The sequence below is a fragment of the Branchiostoma lanceolatum genome, chromosome 10, assembly GCF_035083965.1.
Source record: "Branchiostoma lanceolatum isolate klBraLanc5 chromosome 10, klBraLanc5.hap2, whole genome shotgun sequence".
Lineage (NCBI taxonomy): Eukaryota > Metazoa > Chordata > Leptocardii > Amphioxiformes > Branchiostomatidae > Branchiostoma > Branchiostoma lanceolatum.
In genome coordinates this window covers 14358222-14382898 of record NC_089731.1, presented here as the reverse complement: position 1 = coordinate 14382898, position 24677 = coordinate 14358222, and the positions used below count along the sequence as shown (strand labels likewise).

The window sequence follows — 24677 nt, the reverse complement described above, 5'->3', positions numbered from 1 at the left end:
GCGGCCTCCTGGAGGTCGCGATGACGTCAGCGCATCGATTTTTCACCTCTCAAATGGGTTTGTTGTCAGCTGTTGGCGTGACACGGGCTAATCCTGTTTTAGTTTTAAATGTACAAAGCGGATATTGAATAAGCACGCCTCCTTAGCTCAGGGGTTAGAGCACTGGTCTTGTAAACCAGGGGTCGTGAGTTCAAATCTCACAGGGGGCTACTATCTTTTACTATGATATATTATACAAATTTGTGCAGAAATTGAATGTCATCAAGGAGGTTTGATGTCATATATCATTGGTTACACCTACGGGTAAATGTGGTTTTCATGGCTTATCATAACACGCATCTTAAATCCCTTTATTCTCTCAAAAACATTTTTTTCAAGTCTAACTTATTGAATGTATTAAAGGGGCTCTGCGCAAGATTTTGGTTGCAAAAGTAAAAATATTTAGAATAACATAATCCCCATGTTTAATATTTACAATTATTAACGCTTTTAATCACATATGCATCATTATTTCATATTTTCAGCATTTAAAAACAGCGCAAAAAGAAACGAACCAAGGTCCAGACTTTTTGGTGGTACCAAATACACACCAGCCTGGTTTAAAAAAAAAAATTATGGCTTTCCCACGCTAAATACAATCCAATGAAGCTGCATGTTCACTCCCTAAATACCGCTTTGCAATGCTAAAGTCTTAATTCTACTTATATGTCAAGAAATACCCCCCCCCCCCCCAAAAAAAATACTTCAGACATTGTCTAAATCTTACATTGAGTGCCTTTAAAGGCTGCAGGAAAAAGAAGTATTTCCAAAGCCAACTGCAACAATCATTCTCTGGATAACTGAGAATCTACATGTATTTTACAAAAAGTTCCAAGCAAGTATACAACTTCATCATATTCTTACAAACTTCCAAAGAAAGCATACATCAGTTTGGATAGCATCAAACCATGTACACACACACACACATATCTGCTTGCACAAAGCATGTTTTATTAATCACAAATCATAAAAAATGGTTCTAAAACTGTGCATGTCCAATTCCTATTGGAAGCGTCAGCATTACATTTCAATTGAAACATATCATTGGAACCAAAGACTTAGAATGCTTTATGCTTAATACTGTAAGATATATTCGATGTCATTGTCAACAATACTGTGTTAGTACTCACGATTGAAGTACAGTTATACAGTGTATAAAATTACTGGCTCTGTGGAATAAAAGCAAAAGTTCAAAAACAGAACAGGCTTTGCTATCGCAAACCTGTAATCAATTTCACAGATCATTGCACCTGTTACATCAAGTATGTGTATAGGGGGGTGGGGGGCAGAAACCTTTTCAACAGAAGCAATCACTCAACGTTATCATAAACACAAACAAGGAATAAACAATTTTTCATTTGAAAAATTTGTAGAGCAGTCAAATGCAAGATTTGCTGATTGAAAGTAAACTGTTTCTGACATTTCTTGTTCACAATAACTACATTAATTGTTCACATCGCAGTGTTCTACATGTACATGTGTGTGATAACTATGTAGAAGCTTTTGAAACATGTGATGCATATGGTGAAATACCGGCATTATGATTTCCAGAGTCTTAAATGCATTTTGGAAGTCTTAGATATCATATACCCTCCTATCACAGTAACTGTATCATTTCATTTTAAATTTTAACAACATATGAAGAGCACAGATTCAAACCAACTTAAAATCTTGGAAGCATTTACTGTGGCATGAAGTCAGGTACATATAAATACTGTGTATATCTGCCCAAAAAACTAAAGAGTAAAATTTGCGCTAGCTGTCCCCTATCTATTGACTGAGAACATGGACCATAACTTGCTGACACAGAGAACATACATGTATGTTGTTAGCTTGATTGACAAGGGCAAGATACCACATTTAAAAATTCTTGAAAATATAATATGGGAACATATTGAGTTTGGTATGTTTAACTATCATACAGTACTGTAAAAAATCATTCTTAAAAGCAGGATGCAGTTGTATTGCTTGTTCCTTGGTTTTAATCATTCTTATGTTCAAGTGGCATCAAATATGTTCAATAGACGTAACTTAAGCAACAAAAAATACACCCTTTGTTCCACTTGTCAACGTTAATATTCATTCTGTGCAGTCATTGTTTAGTTAGAAATGTGTGATTTGATGATTAACTACATGTAGGGAACTTTGTGGAAGCCCATTAAATTTTTTACTATTTTGTTGATGAGTACAAAATTCACCAAAATGCAATACTAACTACGTAGTGCCTTTTTCAATTGTTCACAATGTGTTTGACAATGGAATATTTTGTTACGGTTGAGAAATTGCAATTATAGCTATTACAAGTACATGTATACTGAAAAAGCACACAAAGTTAAGAAATCTTACTCGTGGATGCAAGTTTACAAGAACGTAACAATAAATTAGCTCCAATCGGTATGATTTTTGTAAAATTTAGAAAACGTTGTCTTAGCACAGTGATTTATCTATTTATAAGTAGAATGATACATTAGTTAGTGAAGCAACAACTAGACATACACCCATATCAGCAACCATTTATGGAAGATGCATATTAAAAATTTGTCAATTTTTAGTCTAAAATGTTAGATATGTACAAGTTAAAATGGTGAACTGGTAAGTTAGTCATCTTCTTCAAAGTTCATTTATGTTAAAAATAATAAGAATGCGACATTTTTGGGGTGACACTTTCTTAAGTTAGAACTTTAAATGACAAATGTAAAGTTATCATTTTTGATAATCACAATCCTTTGGTGCGATAGAGCTTTCTTTTGTTTCGTTACTGAATTCCATCAACTTTTTTAAGACCAGTTTTCCCTTTGTCGTATTTCCTTTCTGTACATTCTTTTGCAATGGTGTCTTTCCATCTCTGAAAATAGAAATCTATTCAAAGAACACCAGCTCTATGATTAGAACTTTACAAGGCATGATCAACATGATGTCTTTGTCATTTTTTACTCCTACCATTTTGTTATGGGAAATATCAATAACCAATATAATGATTTATTCACATGGGCTTGGTCAGTGCCAATCTATTAATAGGAATGACTGACTTAATACTAGTGGCCTTATCATTTTTCAGACGTTACAATGATCTTAACATTTTGTATGACAGCCAATAGATATGATCTTGTGGTTTATAAATTATCTTCGGAAATCCTTCCACGTACCCTTCCAACTTAATCCAAACATAAGTACGGATTCTAATAATCTAATTTGTGATTAGAAATGTTTGTTACATCTTGCACTACTACCTATATAAAGCTCCAAAAGTTCACCATTGAAGTAGCGTCGTGAGTAATATTGTGTAAAACATGTTTCCTAACTACACCGACAGGGCTATGTTTATATATCTGATATGGGGTGCACTAGTTCTCATAGCAGGCTGAATAGACTGCACACATTTCAGTATCAATACTGTTCTAAATTTTGTTCCTTCGTTCAGAACCTTGTAGTGCCTAGTGGCACATACACCAGCAAGTTTTCTTTGCTGCCCAAAAATAGATTCAAAGAAACCTAAAATCACTGCAGTTCGTATCAAACTGTAGTATTAGAGGAAGTTTAGAGTAAAGCCACAGTGTAATACAATAAAATACTTGTGCAATGGTGGAATTCTAGCAGCCCGATTGTCTAAAAACTGTGTCCAAGACCTGTTCTTTTCCTAACCTGCCCACAAGGCTGCCGTCACAAGCCTTTGTGCACCCGTACCCAGACTATAAACAAAGCCCTGAGTCTACCTATCATTAGTATAATTAGCTCCCCTCCTCTGGTGTACCCCCCTTCTTGGACCCTTTCCTAAACCAGCTCTTTCCGGAGGTTTTCTTGTCCTTCTTACTGTGTCTCTTCTCTCCCTGTACAATGACTACGGGCTGATCGTTGTCTCTGCCGAGGAAACCGTCGTCCCCGCCCGCACCGGCGCAAGCTGTGCGTGACGCAGTGTCGGGAAAGGGGCAGTGCAGGAAGCAGTGTTGGAAAAAAGGAAAACAACAAAAATCAAGTTACGTACATACCTGTTCAGTACTATGCTATGAGCAGCTTGATTTTGTGCGGATTGTGTACACTGTTTCTTGTAATAGTGAAAAATGAGAAGTGTGGAAAATTGTGGGAATATATTTAGTGCACTCGACTCTCAGCTGCGAAGGTGCACTGCATAGATAGAAGCGTGGACTTGTGGACGGTTGAAAAAATTGAAACATCATGTATAAAAATGGTAAATGTAGAATCATGCAAACAATCTATGGGCTGATTTGGTGTGTTGAAGACAGAGTGTTGTAAGTTTCATATGTTCTGAGTGAAACCAAGTGTGAAAGAGACCTAAGCACTGCTGTTGCTGAACTGAAGAAAAACTATAAAGTATTGGAAGATCTCTCTTCTTCAACCATACCACATTTGCAGAATATCTTCACTGCCACACTACATACATGTACTACTCTTATTAAGTGGCACAACTACAAAGACAATGGATAAATGTCGTTTTGCCTTGTTGTGATGTGTCAACAACAAAAAAAGGAATGTTTGTTACTTCTCAGTCTTTCCATTTTCCCTTCACTTCTCAACACTGCTAATTGTAGTACATACATGTATGTATTGTGATCCTACCTAATGTTTTTCATCATTATAGTTGTGTGGGTTTAACATTAAGCACCAAATTGCACATTTATAAAACACTTCTACTACACACATTTTCCTACAACACTGTGGTGAATTGTATCGTACACGTTCCCAAAGGCATCACATGGTAGAATGCTTGCTTATAAAATACATTATGTACTACTTAAGGGTAATACTACTGTAACTACATGTACTAGGCACTTGGGAGCAATTCCTTCTCATGCATAGCTAGCTGATATGATTTGATAAATGAGAGCCAGGTACTAGTAATTAAATCAATGCGGCCCTGTAAGAAGAGCCAGGATTCTGATTGGTTTAACTCTGTTCCTGTAGTTTCTTTGCTCCAACTAATGCTACGGTCACATTTGCGCCGGTGCCCGTAGGCGATGTAATCCCGGCCGGGCCCAGAAGACACAAATTTGTCCCGGTGGACTGCCCGACACTGGAAGGATACCTCTCGGTGTTCTCACCATTAGCTCACGGCAGCTATTTGTTACCGGGTCCCGCATTGATTTTAACTCTGTGTCAAAAACTTTGAGGGCCTGGCAGTGGCAAAAAAATAGCCCAGTAGCTGCACAGGGTGCCCGAAAGTGCAGCAAACCAGCCAGTGAACTACTGATAGGGCCCCTTTTTTCCAAATGTGACCTAAGCTCCTCCCATTGCTTCCCTGACGATTATTTGATCAGAGGAGCTAACTGGAGCTAGAGTAGGATGGATGAAACCAGGCGACAGTAGTACCTCCAACTAATTGGAATTTGTTCCAGTAACTCACAACTACTGCAACGTATGTTGAACAAATCATTATGGCACCCAGGTTATCACGAGAATGACATTATCCTACGCAAAGCCTGGCCTGTGGCCTATACCATATACCTTTGGGTGGCTCTCATAAACCGGACTGAGTTTCCTCTTTTGTGGATGTGGCCTCTATAACCAGCTGTCAGCCAATCAGAGGAACCAGCTTTACCTAAAGAAAGCAATTCTCTGATTGGCTGACAGCTGGTTAGAGACCTTGCCCACAAAAATGGAAACCTCAGCCCAATATTGCAGATCCACCCCAAGGTATATTGTACAGGACACGGGCAAGGCTCTGCATAGGGCAATTGAGAATGAAGACAGCCTACAAACATTGTTACATCTAGAGCGAGAACAGCCCTGGCTTCTTCTGTGACCCCCTGTTGCCACCTCGAGCCTGCAGACTAGCTGTAGAGGCGGACATCTGCTGCACCCTGGTCACTACTGAAGCACCTACATCCATTGGGTGATGGTCTCATAGTCAGTACATGCAAACAGATATGGAGTAGGACTGGCCAATGCAGTTTCCTAAGACATGCTAGTTGCTGAAAATTTGGTAGAACCAATAAAGAATTCAAAATTGTCCCTTCTTCACAAATCCAAAAATCATTATGTACAAGAAAAATATCTTTATGATGTGAATAGTGTTGAAATCCGTAAAGCGATAACACAGTTAAGAATTAGTAGCCATAGATTGAATATAGAAACAGGTAGATACTTTAATGTAGCTCCCGACCAAAGGTTTTGCCCATTCTGTCCTAATCGAATTGAAGATGAGTTTCACTTTATTATGGAATGCTCTAAATATGATGCCCTACGAGTTGAGTTATTCACCTTTCTCAATTCAAGTACTTCAGATTTTAAGACACTCAATGCCACAGATAGATTTGACTATATATTTAGATGCAACAGCTCATACAGTGTTAAAATAGGCAAATATATAAAAGATTGTTTTGTTATTAGAAAAAATAATGAAACTCAAAATTAGAAAACTTGAATCATGTAAAACCTAAGATAGTCATTTTGATGTAGTGAATAGTTTTATTCCATACTCATGACTTGTTCTATGTTTACTATTGTTGCCATACTTTGTACCTGCTACAATGGTCGCGCAATAAAGTTCTTCTATCAATGTAAAGAGGGTATACTGTAAGTCTACTTAGATCCGCGGTATAATTAGATCCGCGGGATCCGCGGCGACCTCTGCGCTAGCCTCTACCAGGCTCCGCCGGATGGCTGGAAAAATAGTAGAAATTGGCCGTAATAGAGTGAATAGTGCGCCAAGGGAGTTAGCTACGGAGGGAGTACATTATGCCATCGACGGATGGCATAATGTACTCCCTCCGTAGCTAACTCCCTTGGCGCACTATTCACTCTATTACGGCCAATTTCTACTATTTTTCCAGCCATCCGGCGGAGCCTGGTAGAGGCTACCTCTGCGCCGCGAATCAATTTCCCCGCGGATATGTTTATCGTACTTTTGCCCCCCTCCCCACATATACGAGTGAGCTCGACTTCAGGGAAAAGCGACACATAAACAATGCACACGATTGTGTAAAACATGACAAGCTTTTACACAGTACATACGAGTTAACAAGTGATATTACATATGATTCGCAGGAGTTTGGCCGAGCGGCGTCGCTACTCCCGACCGCTACACACATAGAGTAATTTACCGAGAAATCAGAAAATAACTATGGAGATACACGCCACAATTTTGGCTTTGCATTGTTGTTACGGGCGTGGGGACGCCGTTTACCGGCGTACAATCACGCTCTTTTGTTTCTTGCTATTGTTATGCTTGCAAACCATCGATATCGGTGCCTTTGACATATGTTGATCTCATTAAAAACCTGTTTTTCAAGAAAGCCAGCAAAAATACGTAAAGAAAAAAAAAAGATTTTCGCCCGAGCATTTGAGTCCCTACGCTGTGATTTGCCGCCATTCGCCGCCATTTGTGGTCGTATTCGGTGGAGAATCTATCCCTTTAATTTTCTTCCCGTGGAAATTCTGCTTAGGTAGGGTAGATGAGTCGTGTTTACGCCGTCATTTTACTTCAAAATACAGCGCGCTAGCGGCAAGGGCCGGGCTGGGCCGCCATCTTTGTTTACTCTTGTTTACCGCCTGTTCTAAGCGCTGATTGGTTTGAGTCAGAAAAACTTTGCTCTGATTGGTTGACTGCAAGATTTCACGTGATCACAAGGCGGGAATTCCCCGTCACAGTATATCGGCGTGGACCGCATTTTCTGACGATTTTGAAGCAGTTTTGTGGCGACCTTCGTAACATTTTTGATTTTTAAAAATTAACCAAACATTTTATGATAGTAGTATTCAGTTATTTTTTTCTACTCATCGCCCAGCGCGAATTTAGAACCACCGCGGATTCTCCATTTGCCCGAAACCGCGGATTTTAGGCCCCGCGGATCTAAGTAGACTTACAGTATATGATATTTGCAGCCATAGCTTTCTTATAGTCTGTAAAATGCAAACTCCAGCTGTCCGGGGGTTTTATGTCCCCTTCCCGCGGAGGCTGGCTGGTTACAGGCGGCTGCTATAAGCGTCATTAAATCAGGCTAGCTTTCTTAGAACTTAGAATATGTACATCATAATATAATTATGTATTTTCTTTGTTTTAATACGTACAGCGTTTCTCTGTAACTATGTTTCACACCAGCAGAAGAGGGTTTTGGTTAAGCAGCAGAAAATGTTGAATATTCAATTTTACTTATTTTACTTGTTAAACATTAAAATCTCGCAAACTGCAATGGCCAGCATGAAAATGGGAGGGTAAGTCATGGTATCAAAAACACATTTATGAACTAGGGCTATATATCAAGTACTAGATCGGAAAAGAAAAATAACAACTCTATCTGACAGCAATCAATCAGTAAGAAATTCAGTAATCTAAGTTCCCGCTGTACCAGTATATGTAAACTATTATCCACGGTACGCTAAAGCCCAATAAACACAACAAGTAAATGGTGAGTTACTAAGTTATCTATGCTTGAATGCTCGACATATTTGTTCTATTAAGCATGAAAACACAGCCATTAGTGGATGCGAATGCCACTGCTATGCTCTCTGTGAACAGTGAAGTTTAATAGTGAGTAAACGTGAAGGGTTACACACTAAATCTGGTGTGTCTAAGTCAAAGTCAAGCTGCCATGCTCTTGACAATATCTAGCAAGATATTTCTGGGATGCAGCTAACAGCTAAAATGACAGAGAAGAGAGGTTGAGCCAGATGCATAGAGTAAGATTGTATAAGTAGTCAACAGCTGTGAAGAAAGAAGGAAAGTTTAGGATTCGAGGCAAAAGTGAAGAATGTATCTAGTACTGGTGTGAGTATGGGTGTCATGTGCATACTAGTGACAAGACTGGTAAAAAAAGTCACTGCCAACATTTTCTGTTGTGGACTTTTTACACAGCTCTTATGGTAAGAAGCATTAACACATTGTGATAATATGAGTCATATAGTAATGCAAAGCATGTCTAATAACTAACGCAAGCAGAAAGCTGTTAATATGTTATTATAGTCACACACAAGACAGACGATTATTAATGATATGACACAACAGTATGCTTGGTCAAACAAAAATCACTGGAATAAAAACACTCAAATATGCCATGCACTGTACAGCACAATTCTATTGCTAAATCAATCACAAACCTCCAAAAAACAGTATATCTTGCTAAACAGATCCTTTGATATGTTGCGTTAGTTGAAGATTTTTCTACAAAGCAACAATTAGTCAATAGAATTTGAAGATGATTTGTCATCAGATAATCAATATGAGAATGGGAGAAATGAAGTTCGGTGAAATGACAGAAATCAAACCAAACCAAACACACAAACACTCAAGGTCCCAGTAAACTATTGGAGCTAGCATTTAGCACCATAGTGTATAGACAGAGTTTGCTAACGAATTTGCAATGTGAGCGGGTTTTAGAAAACTCATGCAACAAGATTAGTCTTGGAGATACACCATGCACTGCACAAGGAGTGATAAAGGGTGAGTTTCGAGAGAAATGCAAGCTACTTTTACGCAAATTGGCTTTGTCAGAATAGAAGTGGTGCGCTGTCAGTGACGGTTAACTGTATTTTGCAAGAAAAGTTAGGCATTCTACTAAAAGAGCAGCTGTATATGCTGTACATTCTTACACCAAAGCATGAGTGCCCTTGTTGGTAGCAAGTTATATTATAGTCAGGTTGTCTTTTGAGGAAAGCGCATGTATTACATTCACTCCTACATGTAGATACCCATGCACTTAGAGGTATTTTTTTGTTATAATTTAGAATGCACTTGAAGGTGTCTTTATTTGTTATAAGAAGAATAGTGTCATGCTCGCATGCAAACAGAACAATGCTAGCTCCAGTAGTCTGCTGGGACCAGTGTAACACGCCATGGCGGCACTAAACCTTACCGGTCGGCGGCAGGTTTACTTTCTTCACGCTGACCCAGTGCTGACCCCCTTGTTGCTCGGAGGTCAGGTGTTCGGGCGGCCTGTCGCGGCACGTCGGATCTATCAAACTGGCTATGTTGATATTTTCGAAATTTGGGGTAGAGTCATTGCTGGCGGTACCTCGAGGGGAGGAGGAGGCGCTGCTTCCGCCGCGGGAACGGGCGTCGGCCACGTCTTGGAGCGGTTGTGAGTCCGGCGCGACGTCTCGCACAGCCTGGAAAAATGAAGTACAAGAAAAGTAATTCATACCTACACTAGACCAACAGTCACTCTTCCACCAATGTTTCTCACCTAATCCTGTAGACATCTTGTTTAACCTTACACAGGCTAAGGTAGCCATCTGGCACCATATTTATATTGTTTATGGGATAGGCAGCCGGAAGAAGGTTAAAAAGTTAAACCATTTCTTTTACCAGACAAAAAAATTACAAATACATATTTCAATTAAATCTTGAAGTTCATAGTGTTAGCTAACAGGACAGAAGTAGTTTCACCATTAAACCTTGACAGTTGAAGGGCAAGCACGTTTAACTCTCGCAAGACAGGGAATAAAACACAACAAACCTTACAGTCAGTGTGAGATCTTCTAAGGTTCCCTTAGGTGACACCAATTTAATTTCTTGGTTAACGCATTTTTATTTCCCCCCCCAAAAAAATTTTTGGAAAAAAAAAGGCCAGCCTTCTGTTTTCATGAATTTTTTTTCTAAAATTTCTTTTTGTTTTTTAAATGAAAATCTGTTAACCAAAAAATAAAAATTGGTGTGGCCTTACCTTCCAAAAGGAAAATTTGAGGGTGTATTTTTATTAGTCTATACCATGGCCATTTGGTTATAATCATGTTTGACTAGGTGTTGTTTTGGTCACAAGGACAATAACCACACCACCAACTACGACCCATGTTTTACAAAATATTTTCATTGTTACCACCTCACTAGTTCCTGATCCTGAACCAAATTTGGAACTCCACGAGGAAAATATTCTGGAAACAGCCTGGAAAATATTTTCAACTGTAGCGTCAAAATACGTCTATCATTTACTCTACACTAGCTATTGCAACACAGACATGTTTAGGGAGTCTAACATATAAATGGCCATCTTAATATTATGTTATTTCAAATGTACTTTAAAGCAGGACAGATACAGTACAGTATCATTTGCCATAGCAAGAGAGATATTATGGTTTTTTATTGGGGGAGGAGAATTTACATATAATATGACACATTTATATTTCTTTACGTTGATTTCTTTCTCATTACAATTGGGTAATTATTTGGCTATGATATGAGTCGTTGGTAAGTTTTCATTAAAATAATTGTTTCAATAAAGAATGTCTATATTCTGTCTTTCCAAACAAATTTAAACAAATTTTCTTTAAGAATCATATGGGCTTTAAGCATTTTGCTAAAAGCATTTGCAACTTACTTAGTAATTGGTCGATTGTAACTGAATAGATTTTGAGAGACCCAACTGTAGGATAGTGCGCGAGACCAAGAGTTCCATTCATACATTTTGCAAACATCGGAGCTTACAATACACGGAGAGTGAGGGTCAGGGAGGAAGAGTAAAAGATAGAAGAGCCAGATACACAGGTATTTTTCACCACAGCCACTTGAACTTGAAGGGTAATTTTAAGACTTGGAAAATACATATTTACAGACAATATTACAGTGATTTTCAAAGTTGGAAAGTGCATGTTTACAGATGCTATATTAGGGTGATTTTCAGAGTTGAAAAGTGCATGACATGGTTGTTTACATGGACTGTCCTTGGTCTGTGACGAAGGTCATGACTTTGCCTTCCAAGGTCAACGTAGAGGCCTCCTACTCTAGGCTGTTAGTAACAAAACAAACAAAAGCACACAATGAAGGCATGATCAGCGTAGTAACACAGGTACTGCAAAACTTCACCATAAGTGATAAAGCAAATTTTGCAAAACATTAGTCTTTTTTAAATTAATTTTGTTATGTTCAACTGTAATTTTGGTATTATACAACCAAGGTGCCATTCTATCCACAACTGGGGGCTCCCATACTCACTCCCTCAAAAAATCAGATTTCTTTGAGGGCGTAAGTATGGGAGTCCTGTTAGTAAATAGGATGACACCCTGGCTAGGTGTTATTTGCTTGAATGTTGAAGATATTTGTTAGATTATTTTGTACCTATCGAGTATCATACAGATATTTCAGATATTCACTTTACGGTTTCTTATTTTTCCGTATCTGTTCTTGGTTTCAATCACATGTGATACGTTTTCTGCAATTACATCAAGCATTTCTGTAATTTTTGGCTTAAAAGTAGGATAAAAGGATTTGAGAAGAACTGCCCATATGGCCACCATATGTCTAGGCCACCAGTGAGCTAGCGTATTTACTTTGAAAATTCCAGATTCTTTGGATGCCTAACTACTGCATACTCTATTCTTTTACTCTATTCTTTGCATGCCTTTCTGCCGGTGCTGTGTAGAAGCTACATTTATCAATACAAGGACTGATAGACTGAAACTTAAGCATATATAACATAAAGATTGCGGACTTGTGGAAATGTTTCTCAAAGAAATGTCTCACAGGGTCTTCAAGACAGGACATTTTCTACCACCACATGCCCGTCATACCTTCACCTCTGTGTTTATGGTTTCGTTCCTTCCGAGGCTAGATCCTCGTGAGTCGGCGCGTCTGTCGTGTGATCCGGTTCCGGAGCCACCCGTTGCACCAATCAATGAGCCACTAGCTGCGGAGTCACTCGTACCGTGGACGCTACTACTGCCCCGTACTATGTTACTTGCGGGTGCCGAGGCCTGTCTCTTGTAATCCTGATGTAGTTTAGGTTGAAGCTGCGGAGATAAAGCAAGATGGTGAAGTAAGATATTTTGGACAGCAATGATTTTTAAGTCTATTCTATCGAAAGAAGTTGATGGTGCGGTCACAACATTTTCATTCCTGAGAAAGGAGAAAACAAGAGGGTTTTGATAAAACTTTGAAAATTAAAAGAAATACAGAGAGACAGTAAAGGTACAAGTAAAGGTAGCGTGGGAAGAAATCCTTTGCATCACAACATTATCTATCAAGTTACTCATATATCCAAGAAAATAACATCCTGTATTGAAAATAGATCAAAAATAATATCAAATTTTTTTTTGGAAAATAAAATTATAAAAGAATTATAGAAATAAAAAAATATTAAAAGTACATTAAAAATCATATTCTCACCTATCAGTAACTTCTTCTTCACCCAACTTTATTCATCTAGCTGAAAAATTGGCACAAGCTATTGCTGTGCTCCTATTGTATTGTATTGTAACACAAAAGTGTATGTACTGTATGGACCTACATGGGAATGGTCTGATTTGGAGTGTTTAATCTTGGCCCTCTCTCGTATCCCTTTTACAAAGAGTTGTCTTTCTCGGTCCTGCAGATATCTGGCTATTTCCTGAAAAAAGACATAATCCAGTCAGCATTTCAAAAAAGATGTGACAGACATGTCAATATAACTGTTACAGAAATCTTAAGAATCTGAGGAATACCGTGCAGATATGTAATATCCAATCTGCAAACCATATTTCTTTTATATAACTTTATTCATAAAGTTGCAACATACAGCTAAACATATACATGTAGTGAAGCAGTATGATGATATACAGTACAGTACAATTCAATACATTAAGCCATACTCAAAGGTGCAAACAATCTACAGGTACATCTACTGTGTACATTGGATGTCATACCTCATCCTGTGCAGTCGAGGCTACAGTTCTGTCTTTCCTGGACACGTTCACGTTCTGTTTTTCCTGTTCCTGCAGAAGTCTAGCATAGGCCTGGGGGAAGAATCATTCAGGGCTTTAATATCAGTATTTGGAAGGGTCCTGGTAACACTCATCATGTCACAATTCTTTCAACCACCTGCAGTGAATCCATCTTAATCATAGCAAGAATGTGATACTTCTTCATGGGCAGTCTTCTATTGAGTCAGTTAGTCACCTACATTTTCTAACCTAGAAATGTAGGTAAACAGAAAGAAATCTTGGATGCACGATGTAAGTAATACAAGAAAGGTTTATGATTTTTTATGACACAAGTGTCAAGAGTATGCTGCGTACAATACCGGTAGTACGTTACGTACTACGCAACCTACACTTATACCTGCACAGGTGAACTGACAGTAAAAAATTAGGTGCACAGCTGCAATTTTGGGTGAACCAAAGTGCCTATGTGGCCTTTTGGTTTTGTTACATGGTGACAATTTTATAAGTAAAAGAAAAACAACCCATGACTAAAAGGTATCGAAATAAGGCATAGGAACCCGACCGACCATAGTAATAAATTTGCTGACTCTAGCCTTTTTTGGGGTCGACCACTGGAAAGGGACACAAAATTTTGGATCTGACATCTCAGTGATGATAATTCAAAACAGAGTCCAAGCAATATAGCAAATTTTGTTACAGACATTTTTTTCTTAGGCTTAAACGAATAAACAAAAGGAAACCCAGCTCACCTCATCAGCCTCGTACGGGCGCGGTACCACCACGTCGTCAGCCTGGGCCTGCCCCTCCCCCTCCTCGCGCTCCTCCGGCGGTACCCAGCTGTCATCGTTCAATCCCGGGTCCGCATTGTTCTCCACGAAGTCGTCCAGGTACCCCTCGGGCGGCAGCTCCACGGTACGGCGCGGTGACCCGACCTTCATCAGCTGTAGGTCGGTCTCCAGACTGTCAGCTGACGCACCTAGGTGGGGAGAAAAAAGATCCTTGCAAACTTTTCATCTTGCCACCTTCTTTTTGAAGACTGTAGGGGAAAATCTAACCCTAATGTCCTGCTGGATTTCCAGAGCAAAAATAGACCCCCCCTGCTGAAGTGCCCAGACACTTTTGAAACAAAGGGTACTAGTTTGATATTGCTCACTTTTGGTTACTTCGCTTTAAAACAACCGCATGGGTGCAACATATGCATTCTAGAAATACCCTCAACCTGACAATTGTCAGGGCTAGCATACAGAACAATTGTCAGGGCTAGCATACAGAACAAGCATGTGCAAACAGACAATTGTTGGGCTCAGCAGGACTAGGGTTTTTAAACAGTACTACACAGTAAAACATTTCCATAGCTTTATAATAAGACTCTAGACGTTGCAAATCTGCCTCTGGACCTAGAGGTTGAGGGTTTGCATCTCAACAGTTGTCCCTCACCCAACTTGCAACGTACTGGACTGGGTTGCAGATGGAGACGATTCAGTTCGAAAATTCTGGTGAGTCCAATTTTTGAGATGGAAAACAGTTTAAGCTTCCATAAGAGCTTCCCTGGTACAATGAACCTATAGATACTCTAAATACAATGTCTCTCCGGTCACAACCAGTAGAAGATTCAGTGAGCTAAACTGATACTGTAAATGCATTCAAGTTTGCATGGTTTTTATTTCGCAGTGGAGAGAAAACGGAGTGTTCGCTGTGATTTTGAATTTGCGTTTGAAACATTAGTAGCGCTACAGTCATAGGTGGGCAAAATGTTTCACGGTGGTTTTGAGTTTGCGCTGAAGAGTTCACCTCGAATTTAGCGTTCATCGCGAAAACAGCGAACATAAAACCACTGCGAACATTTCTGTTTTAATTTACAGTATTAGATCTCTTTTACTGACCGACATCCCTGGCAGCCGCAGCATCCTGGTGGTACTTCTCAGCCTCCATAGCTTTCTCTCTCCTCTTGGCGCTGATTCTCTCCAGCCGCCTTCTTTCTCTGTCTTGCAGTTTCTTAGCCAATTCCTGTAAGGAACACAGCATGTCTGAAAAGTTCTGAAACATCTAGTAAGAATATCCTTCATTTTGGCAAGGCCATCATCCTCAATGACCTAACATAGCATCTTGATTGGCTGAAGCACATCACATGATCAAAAATAGAGCATCTTGATTGGCTGATGCACATCACAATGACATGATCAAAAATAGAGCATCTTGATTGGCTGAAGGACATCCCATGATCAAATACAGCATCTTGATTGGCTGAAGCACATCACATGACCAGCTTCTCAGGATGTTGAGCTAGCAGCAAGACTTTTACAGTTATGTTTCTTACAAGAATGTATCAATATTTAAAATGTGAGTTCGACACATGCATCATACTGTCACAATAACAAAAAAGAGTTTAACACACCTCTACTCACTTCATAGTCTTAAAGGCACCCAGAGCATTTTATGAGACTTGAAAACTGGAAACATTCTAGTTCCTGTAATCTTTATGAAATTGACATCTAATGCCACTGTTTACTACATTTGCATACAGATTTTTTATCAAAAGTGCTCAAAAGAAGCACAAAAATTAGCTACATGGTGATATTTTAGTTTCACGTGCCCAGTGTAAATAGATCGATACCATAGCCCCGCCCACCTCTATCAAAACGTAGAAATGCAAAGTTAAAACATAAAAATGCAAATATCTGACAGACATGCAGTCACTGTCTCATTGGTCGAACCGCTAATTGTGATGGACAGTCAGGATCAGTCTATTAGGGCTTGGATTTTCTATCAGTTCTCACCACACAACGACATCGTATCTTTACTCCTTTAATGTCGATATGTAATGGAATAGTGTTATTGAAACTTACTATGTGTAGGAATGACTAGAAATTGTAGTTTTTTTATTCATGTTTCAAGCCTCATAAAATGCTGGATGCCTTTAATAGAAAAAAATTCTTTATAAACCATAATTTAGACTCTAGATATGTTAAAAATGAATTGTTATTTATTGAGAGTGAGTCAGGCATTACATGTTGTTTAGTGTTTAGGATGACATGTGGTTGAGGTAGCTGAAAGAGGAGGAGAGAGAAACAGTGAGTTGATAGACAGCTCGGATTCGGGCACCACTCCTAACCTCATCCTCGAGCTCCTGTCGCCTCTGTGCGTCGAGCTCGGACGACAGCCACAACTAGTGCAGGTGGGAAGATGGGGTCACCGTCACAACACAGCAAAACACAAACAAAACAAAATAAAACGGTGACAAATACAATAAATCAAAACTTCACGTTTCTGCATATATTTACTGAAAAGTACATATAGCAAGGAATGAGCAAATAAATTCTTCTAGCTTGACATGAAAGTGCCATGTTTGAAAGTTCTGTACTAAACAAAACAAAATAAAACGGTGATAAATACAGTAAATCTAAACTTTTGTTTGTGCATATTTGCCTTACTGAAAAGTACATATAGCAAGAAATTAGCAAATAAATTCTCCTAGTCTGACATGAAAGTGCTATGTTTAAAAGTTCTGTACTACTTGAAACTTTAAGTGGTCTTTAAGTATACCCCTCTGAAAACAAGAGCGTCATACAATCATTCAAACTACATAGAAATGTTGGTGCTGGCACAATTTATTCTGCAACTACATGTAAGGGAGAGATGTAGGGGGAATGTCTGATTGATTTTGTTTATAAAGCACGCAGAACTTATGAAACAGTCCCTTACCTCGTCTGCCTCTTTTTGGAAGACCTTCCGTTCCTGTTCTCTCTCCAGGGCTTCCTGCATGCTACTTGCAACAGCTCGGTCTAGTTCCTCTCTGTTAAACACACATGCAGAGAAGAAATATCAGTATTAGTCAAACTGAACAATCTAGTTCCTCTCTATAAAACACACATAAACAAAGGAAATATCAGTATTAGTCAAACTGAACAAACTACAACCGAAGTATGCTCTTGAAATGATCCATCGTTCATATTTAACCTTTAGCATACTAAAGGAGCCGTTTGGCACCCAATTCCCTATTAGTTAGGCAGCAGGAAGAAGGTTAAGAAGAAAAACGATGTCTTACAATCTCCGCTGTTCTTCGATCCGTTTCATGATGGCCTCCTGAACCACGCGGTCCTCCTCCTGCTGCTCGTCCTTCGCCACGACGATGTCCTTCCGTACGGTACGGCGCCGGCTGATGTTTCCTGAGTAATGCTGCTCAACTGTGGTGCACAAAACGGGGATCAAAGAGTCATTAACCTTAACTATTAGTATTAGTACTGACTTTGTATACTAGTATACATTTTGGACATTGAAGTCTCTTTGAAAACAATGACAATTCTGCCTTCTGTACAGGCCAGTTTCTCTGTGAGAAAAAGGTTGATATAAATAATCAAAAGAGTGCAGTTTTATCCGAAAACTCATCAACTACATAACTTTTGAACTTATGTTGTATTCTGTTACTAAAAATGTGTTATTCTAACCACAGAGATTTATCACAGGAAAAAGAAGAAAACATCGTACAGGTGTTTGCTTGCTAAAGGTCACCTTTTCAAGGCCACCATACCGATTTAAGAATAAAATGCTTTCAAAAGCATTAGTTTTCTGCATAAGACACTTATGATGCAATAAACATTTATTCATGTTTCTGTTAATGTTATCATTGAAGACCACAGGTTACTTTGTTAAATTGTTGAGGTACAGGCACAGGTACAGGTCCGGACCTAATTATAAACCAGTAAGTTTAGGTTCGCAGTCCCAGTCTTAAGCTTGGCTGAACATGTCATTGGTACTCACTTTCCTCATCCTGAAGCTGCAAGGCGAATGCACCATCCTCCCGCACTGCCCATTCCTTACGGACTGTAGAGAGAGAGAGACAAACAAATCAGTGACAGACAGTCAGCACAACATTTCTGCTGTTGGCCAGCTTGTGAGTTGGCTGCTAACTGTGGCTGGGGATCATGTTCTCATCATTCATAGTAAATAAGTACATTTTAGCCATAATAGCCATAATAGTGGTCCATTTAGTATTATACCTTTATATCTTCTTGAACAATGCAATATATCTCACAATATATACCTGCAAGGTAATGATGGCATTTTCAATATTTGAACACTAGATATGTGAACAAATGACAGAGGTCGATATAACAGTGTCCAAAGATATCTTAAACCCATTGGTAATGAGATAAGGTCACAAATTATGCCGAGGGATTCACACAATGTGTAATTAGATACACCCTGTCCTTGCCAAAAACATGCCTTTACTGGGAGAACAGCCAAACTAAAGGTTAACTTCATTATTGACAAGGGGATAGTGAATGGTTGGATTTACAGAGGACTTTTGGACACAGCCCAACAATATATCCCTGTGGCATTTAGAGTCAGTCTGGGTGTGTCTGTATGTTTACAATACAACCTTGATTTTAAAACAGGGCTCCAAATACATTTCTGGGCACTAGTGTACGTAGCCTAAAAGTCTAGGTGCACATAAAAATTTAGATACACAACATTTAAATAATCATGAAGTCGATTATGGGCATAATGAAATTTCAAACCTTTGTAACTGCCTTAAACTTTGGAAATTGAATCTGATGCATGAAATTGTACAACTAACTTTAAGATTTCAATATACAGTATGCACAGTGAGTGAGTGAGTGTACAACAAAGCTTTTATTACATGTTTAATTCATGACATTGATTTAATTTCAAAAATATGCTACATACTAGTAGTTAATAGTACATGATGCCGTACCTTTACATACATGATGTAGATAACCCTACACAAATATGTTGGTGCAAATGGTGTAGCCTGATTGAATCATAGCCCGATTGAATCATGCTTATAGTACCGTAGTATACGTTATAGGGGCTGCCTGTAACCGGTCAACTGGGTAGGGGCCATAAAAGACCCGGACAGCGGGAGTTTACGTTATACAGACTTCAAATGGTGCACAAAAATCTAGTATCTCCAGCCCAGCAACATATGCACTATAAACCATAGAAAGATGCCCCATCTATGTTGATTTTTCTTCTTCTCATCATTATTTATTGGCATCTTTCTCAACAACAAGCAGGTATTCTTTTTCATTAAGGAAGCCCCCTCCCATCTGACAGGAAGTGGACAAGGCCTGGTACTGCTGACAGGAAGTGATAAGACTTGGACTCCGAATTTAGAGAGTTTAGACTAGGAGATTGCAGGGCGTGCCCCAAATATTGGACCAAATGTTTTCAAAGACCTCCACTGTTTCCAACATACATGTACACATATTTTTGTTGGCTCTCCCCTTTCTTAGAACTGCAAAATATTCTTATTTCTGTGTGTCAGTGAGTGTAAACCTGACCAGTGCCTTGACATAATCTCCAAGCAGATCCAACGGTTGCGAAGACCGTATCCTCCTTCTGCCAGTTGGATAAAGTTTTGCAACCGTTGGGTCTGCTTGGAGACTAGCCATGAAAGGCAGTGAGGTATAGGCTGAAATATTGAGACAATTATCTGCTGACCTACAACATACAAAAAGGTTTGGGGAAAAAAGAAATACATTTTTGTACCCCTTTCGTTTGACATTTTTTGTTATCTCCGTACATTATCAGTATGAGAAGGTAAACAAAGGTCGCAATGAAACAACAGCTTCTGCATTGAATTGTGTCTTATATAATTGACGTGACCATTTCAACACAACATTGGTTTTGGAGCCACAGCAAAATCCCCAGATTACAACTAATCCTTTTGTTGGGCTTTCTATTTTGTCAGGTTTTCTATTTCTTCGCCAGCCGAACTCCAAACTTTTTGGCTGGTCGACCGAAAGAAACCCTGACAAAATAGAAAGCCATACAAAAACACCTACTGGTAAAAAAACGAGATCAAAAACCAGTCAGAGCCCAACCTCTGCTTGGAGAGTACAACAAAGAACTTAATTATCCATGGACAATGTTTATACAAGGAGGTTTAAATTAAACCTTGGTTTATGTTGGCTCTCTATACCACACGTATCAAATTCAATCAAAGGGCCTTTTCAACTACTCTCCAAGCAGAGGTCGAATGGGCAGATCGTCACCGTTTTATCATATGCAGTTTTATTTTTGTCGCTAGCCCATTCTTACCTCTGCCCCCGGTCGGACCGTCAAAGGCTATTCTATGTTAGAATGGGCTAGCGACAAAAATAAAACTGCATATGATAAAACGGTGACGATCTGCCCATTCGACCTCTGCTTGGAGAGTATTTTCAACCTCTCGTCTACACTAACAGTAACAGTGTAGGCGGCATTGGAATGTAAATTGTGATGGATAAATCTAATAATCAAACTGGTTTGGCAACGGTTTTGCAAAGGGTAAAACATTCTTTAAGATAATTATAGTTGTAACAGTCTTTCACAAAGTGCTTATCATATAATATCAAGACTAAGATGTCAGCGAGAATAATAATATAGATTTTGGCAATGACATTCCAGATGCAGAATGGCCACTATTGAGTTATCTATAGATTAGAAGACCAAATGGCCAGATAATGAAAAGGCTACCACTATAACCACTATAAGGGCAGTCCCCACAGAGCTAATGTGTACGTGCAGCACAGTTTTGGCATCTGCTGTAAATGCACTTAAGTTCGGGATGATTTAATTTCGCGGTAGGGAGACAGTAGCCTCCTTCGCAGACTTCCTTTAACGGCGGCGGATATACATCTATATCCGGATATAAAGGTGGTCGTCCCTCGGCTACATAACTCCCTAGCCAGCGAAAGTCCCTTGCCGGCATTAGAGAACCTTGGCCCATGAAAGAAATCGCGTCAAACCCAACATCCCCCGCCCCAATATATACGCTGCCGTAATAGGAAGTCTGCGAAGGAGGCTAACAAAACAGAGTGTTCGTCAGTGGTTTCTAGTTTGCGGTTGAAACAAGGTGGTAGGCAGAACAAGCATTTTCGCGCCGAAGAGTTTAACATTAAAACTGCAAACATTACACCACAGCGGACTTTAATTCTGGAATGCCTTTACAGCAGGGGTGGTCATTGTGGTATCATTGTACACTGTAGGACTCTAAATAAAGCAGAAATCCTCAACTGTGGTGAAGAATTTTGCCTTTACTGTACATTTGTACATTCACTTATTTTCATGGGGACTTAAAATTTCATGGTAGAAGGGGAAAACAGGTTTTCCATGCATTTTAGATTGGTGGTTGAGACAAATCTGTAGTACAGTAGTAATACAATGGAGATACATGTTCGTGGTGTCATGAATTCATGGCTGAGAGGTCGCCGCAAAATAAAAACCACCATGAACATTTAAATATTTACGACTGATTACAGATTTTGCTAGCGATTGAGGCGTACTGTGCATAGACAAGCCACTGGGGGGAAAATAAATACATTGATCTCACATTATAGAGTACTATTGGGACATTATAAGAAATATTGTATTTGATAGACATAAAATTCTTAATTGCACATCAGAAAAGTAATGTTTTCCTGGATCTCTCAAGACATTATATCTTAGCCTCTGAAAGTCATACCTTAAGATTTTTATCTGGTTTTTCAAAACATTCATCTACAAGTATAACTTAAACGTAAATGTTAACATATCTTTTTAATAAATTTTGTTGTTGTTGTTATTTTGATGAAGTCCAACATGGGACACCATTCAAATCAACATAGATAGAAACAAAAACATTTTTTTCAGCGATTTTAGCATTTCCATTGAATATGGATGTGGCAAATTAACGCCTTAGAAACCTAATATTGTGTATTACTTTGTTTAAAATTATATATACTCAATAGACTTAACAGAAATTCTTTGTGATCTGAGATACCGGAACTAGATCATCTTTCACCCTCCCCCTTCAAAACTTCTTGTTCCTTTTCCTTGGTACGGTAGTGTTTGTTACCTTAAAATTAACATTTATTTAATTTCATCAGCTTATAAACTTATCAGAGAACATTATCTTAAAGTTTAAGATATTAAGATATTGTTTTTTCCCCTCGTTTCACATCGCCAAATATCAGACACTTCTTGGCCTTGGCGAAGTCTAACCGACTTCCTACCCGCAACCTTCCCGCAAAACCGCGAGGTTTTCAGCCTAGATCAACACTTCTACCCACCTTCTTTGACTTTTCCTGGAGGTGGAAGAGTCCCTGGTTCAGGTTCTTCGGCCATGACGTTAATAGACGTCGCCATTTCGGAGTTTTTGCGTATTTTTCCGTGCTGTTGACAGTTGCATGTGTTCTGTGTTTTCTTTCACAGCCCAAGATGGCGGATGTGGTGGCTGAGGCGCATGCCCAGTACAACTTCTAAAAGCGCCCCATAGCGGTCAGATTTAACATTACAGATTTCTATCAGCCTAAGAAAAGCCCAAAAGAGTAGTATACTGTAACAGTGGAAACAATATTGCTTCGCCTATCTAAAAAAATTATAACCCATGTACTTTTCCTATTTAAGTTTGGTCTGTAAATCTGAAAAAATATTGCTTGGCCTATTTGAAAAAAAATTATAATGATGTCCCATTGTAAACTGTAGTTTTTTCAACCCACACCCTTGCAGGCAGACAAGTTTCGCAGCCTATCCCAACCAGATAATTGGTATTTCTTGGAATAATAGTTAACAAGACACTGGCTATCAGAATAAAAGTGTTTGGGGGAGACTGCGGTTCACTCCCTGACAAGGGACCATAAGAGTTTTCACCACTTTCTAGGCGAAATATAAAAAAATGTTGGAACCTTTGTTGTCAAACATTCACACAAGTACATACTGCCATTACATCAAAAACTAGCTTTTTATTTTTCATCTATATAACTTTTGACAGAACAATTCTGACAGTTGGTGTACTGCTCTAATACATGTAATGCTATGGATATCATCATATCCATAATTTAACATATGCACATTTCTTCACTTTTTGCCCCCCTATAGGTTTCCTTCTCACCCGGACAACTTAACACCTTTTCGGGCCAGTAAGTTGTCAGCTTTGTATGCTTAGCCTCCTTCGCAGGCTTTCTGGCAGGCATTTATTTTTTTTGGGAAGCGATGATTTGTGATTTTCAACATATCGGGGCCAGGTTTTTTGTTGGAGAAATCGTAATTGCCATCCAGCAAAATAACCCGGCCCCGATATATTGAAAATCACAACTCAGCGCTCCCACCGAAAATAAATGCCAGCGCAGGCCCGAAAGACTGCAAAAGAGGCTATGTATGCTGTGGTGTATAAATCTAACCACCATATGCAGATTAATGTATTCAAGGGGCCATACAGTGACACTGGTATACCGATATTCAATATAACGATAAGAATTGCCACACATGTAACTGCAGGAGTACTGATATCTGTATCCATATAGTCAGTATAACCGCCCTTCCACATAACACACCAGCTTTGCAGGCACACAGCACGGCAGCAGCTGGTTATAATTTATATTACACTGAACGACCTGTCACATCTAACCTTTGCACATATCTAGTACATGTAAACTTGTTTGTTATTCTGCTTTCTGATAGTCTATAACAAAGTTACGTACACTGAGTAACAAAGTTATACACACAGCAATAAGCATTGTTTCTAATTTGTTTAGCAACGTTACATGTATCTTCAACCTAGACACATTTACGAAGTAGGCATTAGTTACTACAATGTAGACAACTACATTCAATTTTTCCATCTTGTTCAAGGAATAAGACACAAAATACAAGGCAACATTGCAATATAAAAGAAGGTAAATAATTTACAAATTGAAAACATTTTTGCATGACTACAATTTGAAACTTAACTTGCACAGTAACATGCAATGCTATTGGATATTTCCTCTAAACTTGCAACTTTTTCACAGCGTGTTAACAGTCCTTGATGTTAAATAGTACTACAATGTACATGTAAGCAAGCTAGGATATCAACACTTAAAGTTAATATCTTCAACAATGTCGTCTGAGCATACCTATATTTATGATCATTTCATTTCTTTCTCTTTGACAGAAAGTATATTTAAGTAAAATGATAAAATATCAGACAACTTTCTACGTACAAATATCACATAAGTACTGACTTACTAAAATGTATCTGTACTGGCACTCACGGATCTACGTAAATTTGCAACTTTTTTCCAAATTCT

At 38.8% G+C, this 24677-nt stretch overlaps 1 protein-coding gene and 1 non-coding gene across 14 annotated transcripts; one reads left to right on the top strand and one right to left on the bottom strand.

The window, feature by feature from the left end:
- Positions 1–136: 136 nt before the first annotated feature.
- On the top strand, positions 137–209 carry Trnat-ugu (transfer RNA threonine (anticodon UGU)). Its single transcript has one exon. It is a non-coding gene; the product is annotated as a tRNA-Thr (tRNA).
- Positions 210–2512: 2303 nt separating this feature from the next.
- LOC136443168 (coiled-coil domain-containing protein 50-like) lies at positions 2513–22860 on the bottom strand. Of its 13 annotated transcripts, none has more exons than XM_066440293.1 (13): positions 22680–22859; positions 18382–18444; positions 17669–17807; positions 17326–17416; positions 15507–15630; positions 14373–14599; positions 13606–13695; positions 13212–13310; positions 12496–12714; positions 11640–11714; positions 9846–10098; positions 5763–5874; positions 3822–3937 (listed from the first exon to the last, which is right to left on the bottom strand). In XM_066440293.1, exons 1-12 carry the CDS (start codon positions 22753–22755, stop codon positions 5765–5767), a joined length of 1566 nt encoding a protein of 521 aa, XP_066296390.1. In that variant the 5' UTR covers positions 22756–22859; the 3' UTR covers positions 3822–3937; positions 5763–5764. The 13 variants fall into 13 exon arrangements, with proteins under 13 accessions (XP_066296387.1, XP_066296394.1, XP_066296388.1 ...); XM_066440294.1 differs by having other exon boundaries at positions 3826–3937; positions 5751–5874; positions 22680–22860; XM_066440292.1 differs by having other exon boundaries at positions 3827–3937; positions 5755–5874.
- Positions 22861–24677: the final 1817 nt, after the last annotated feature.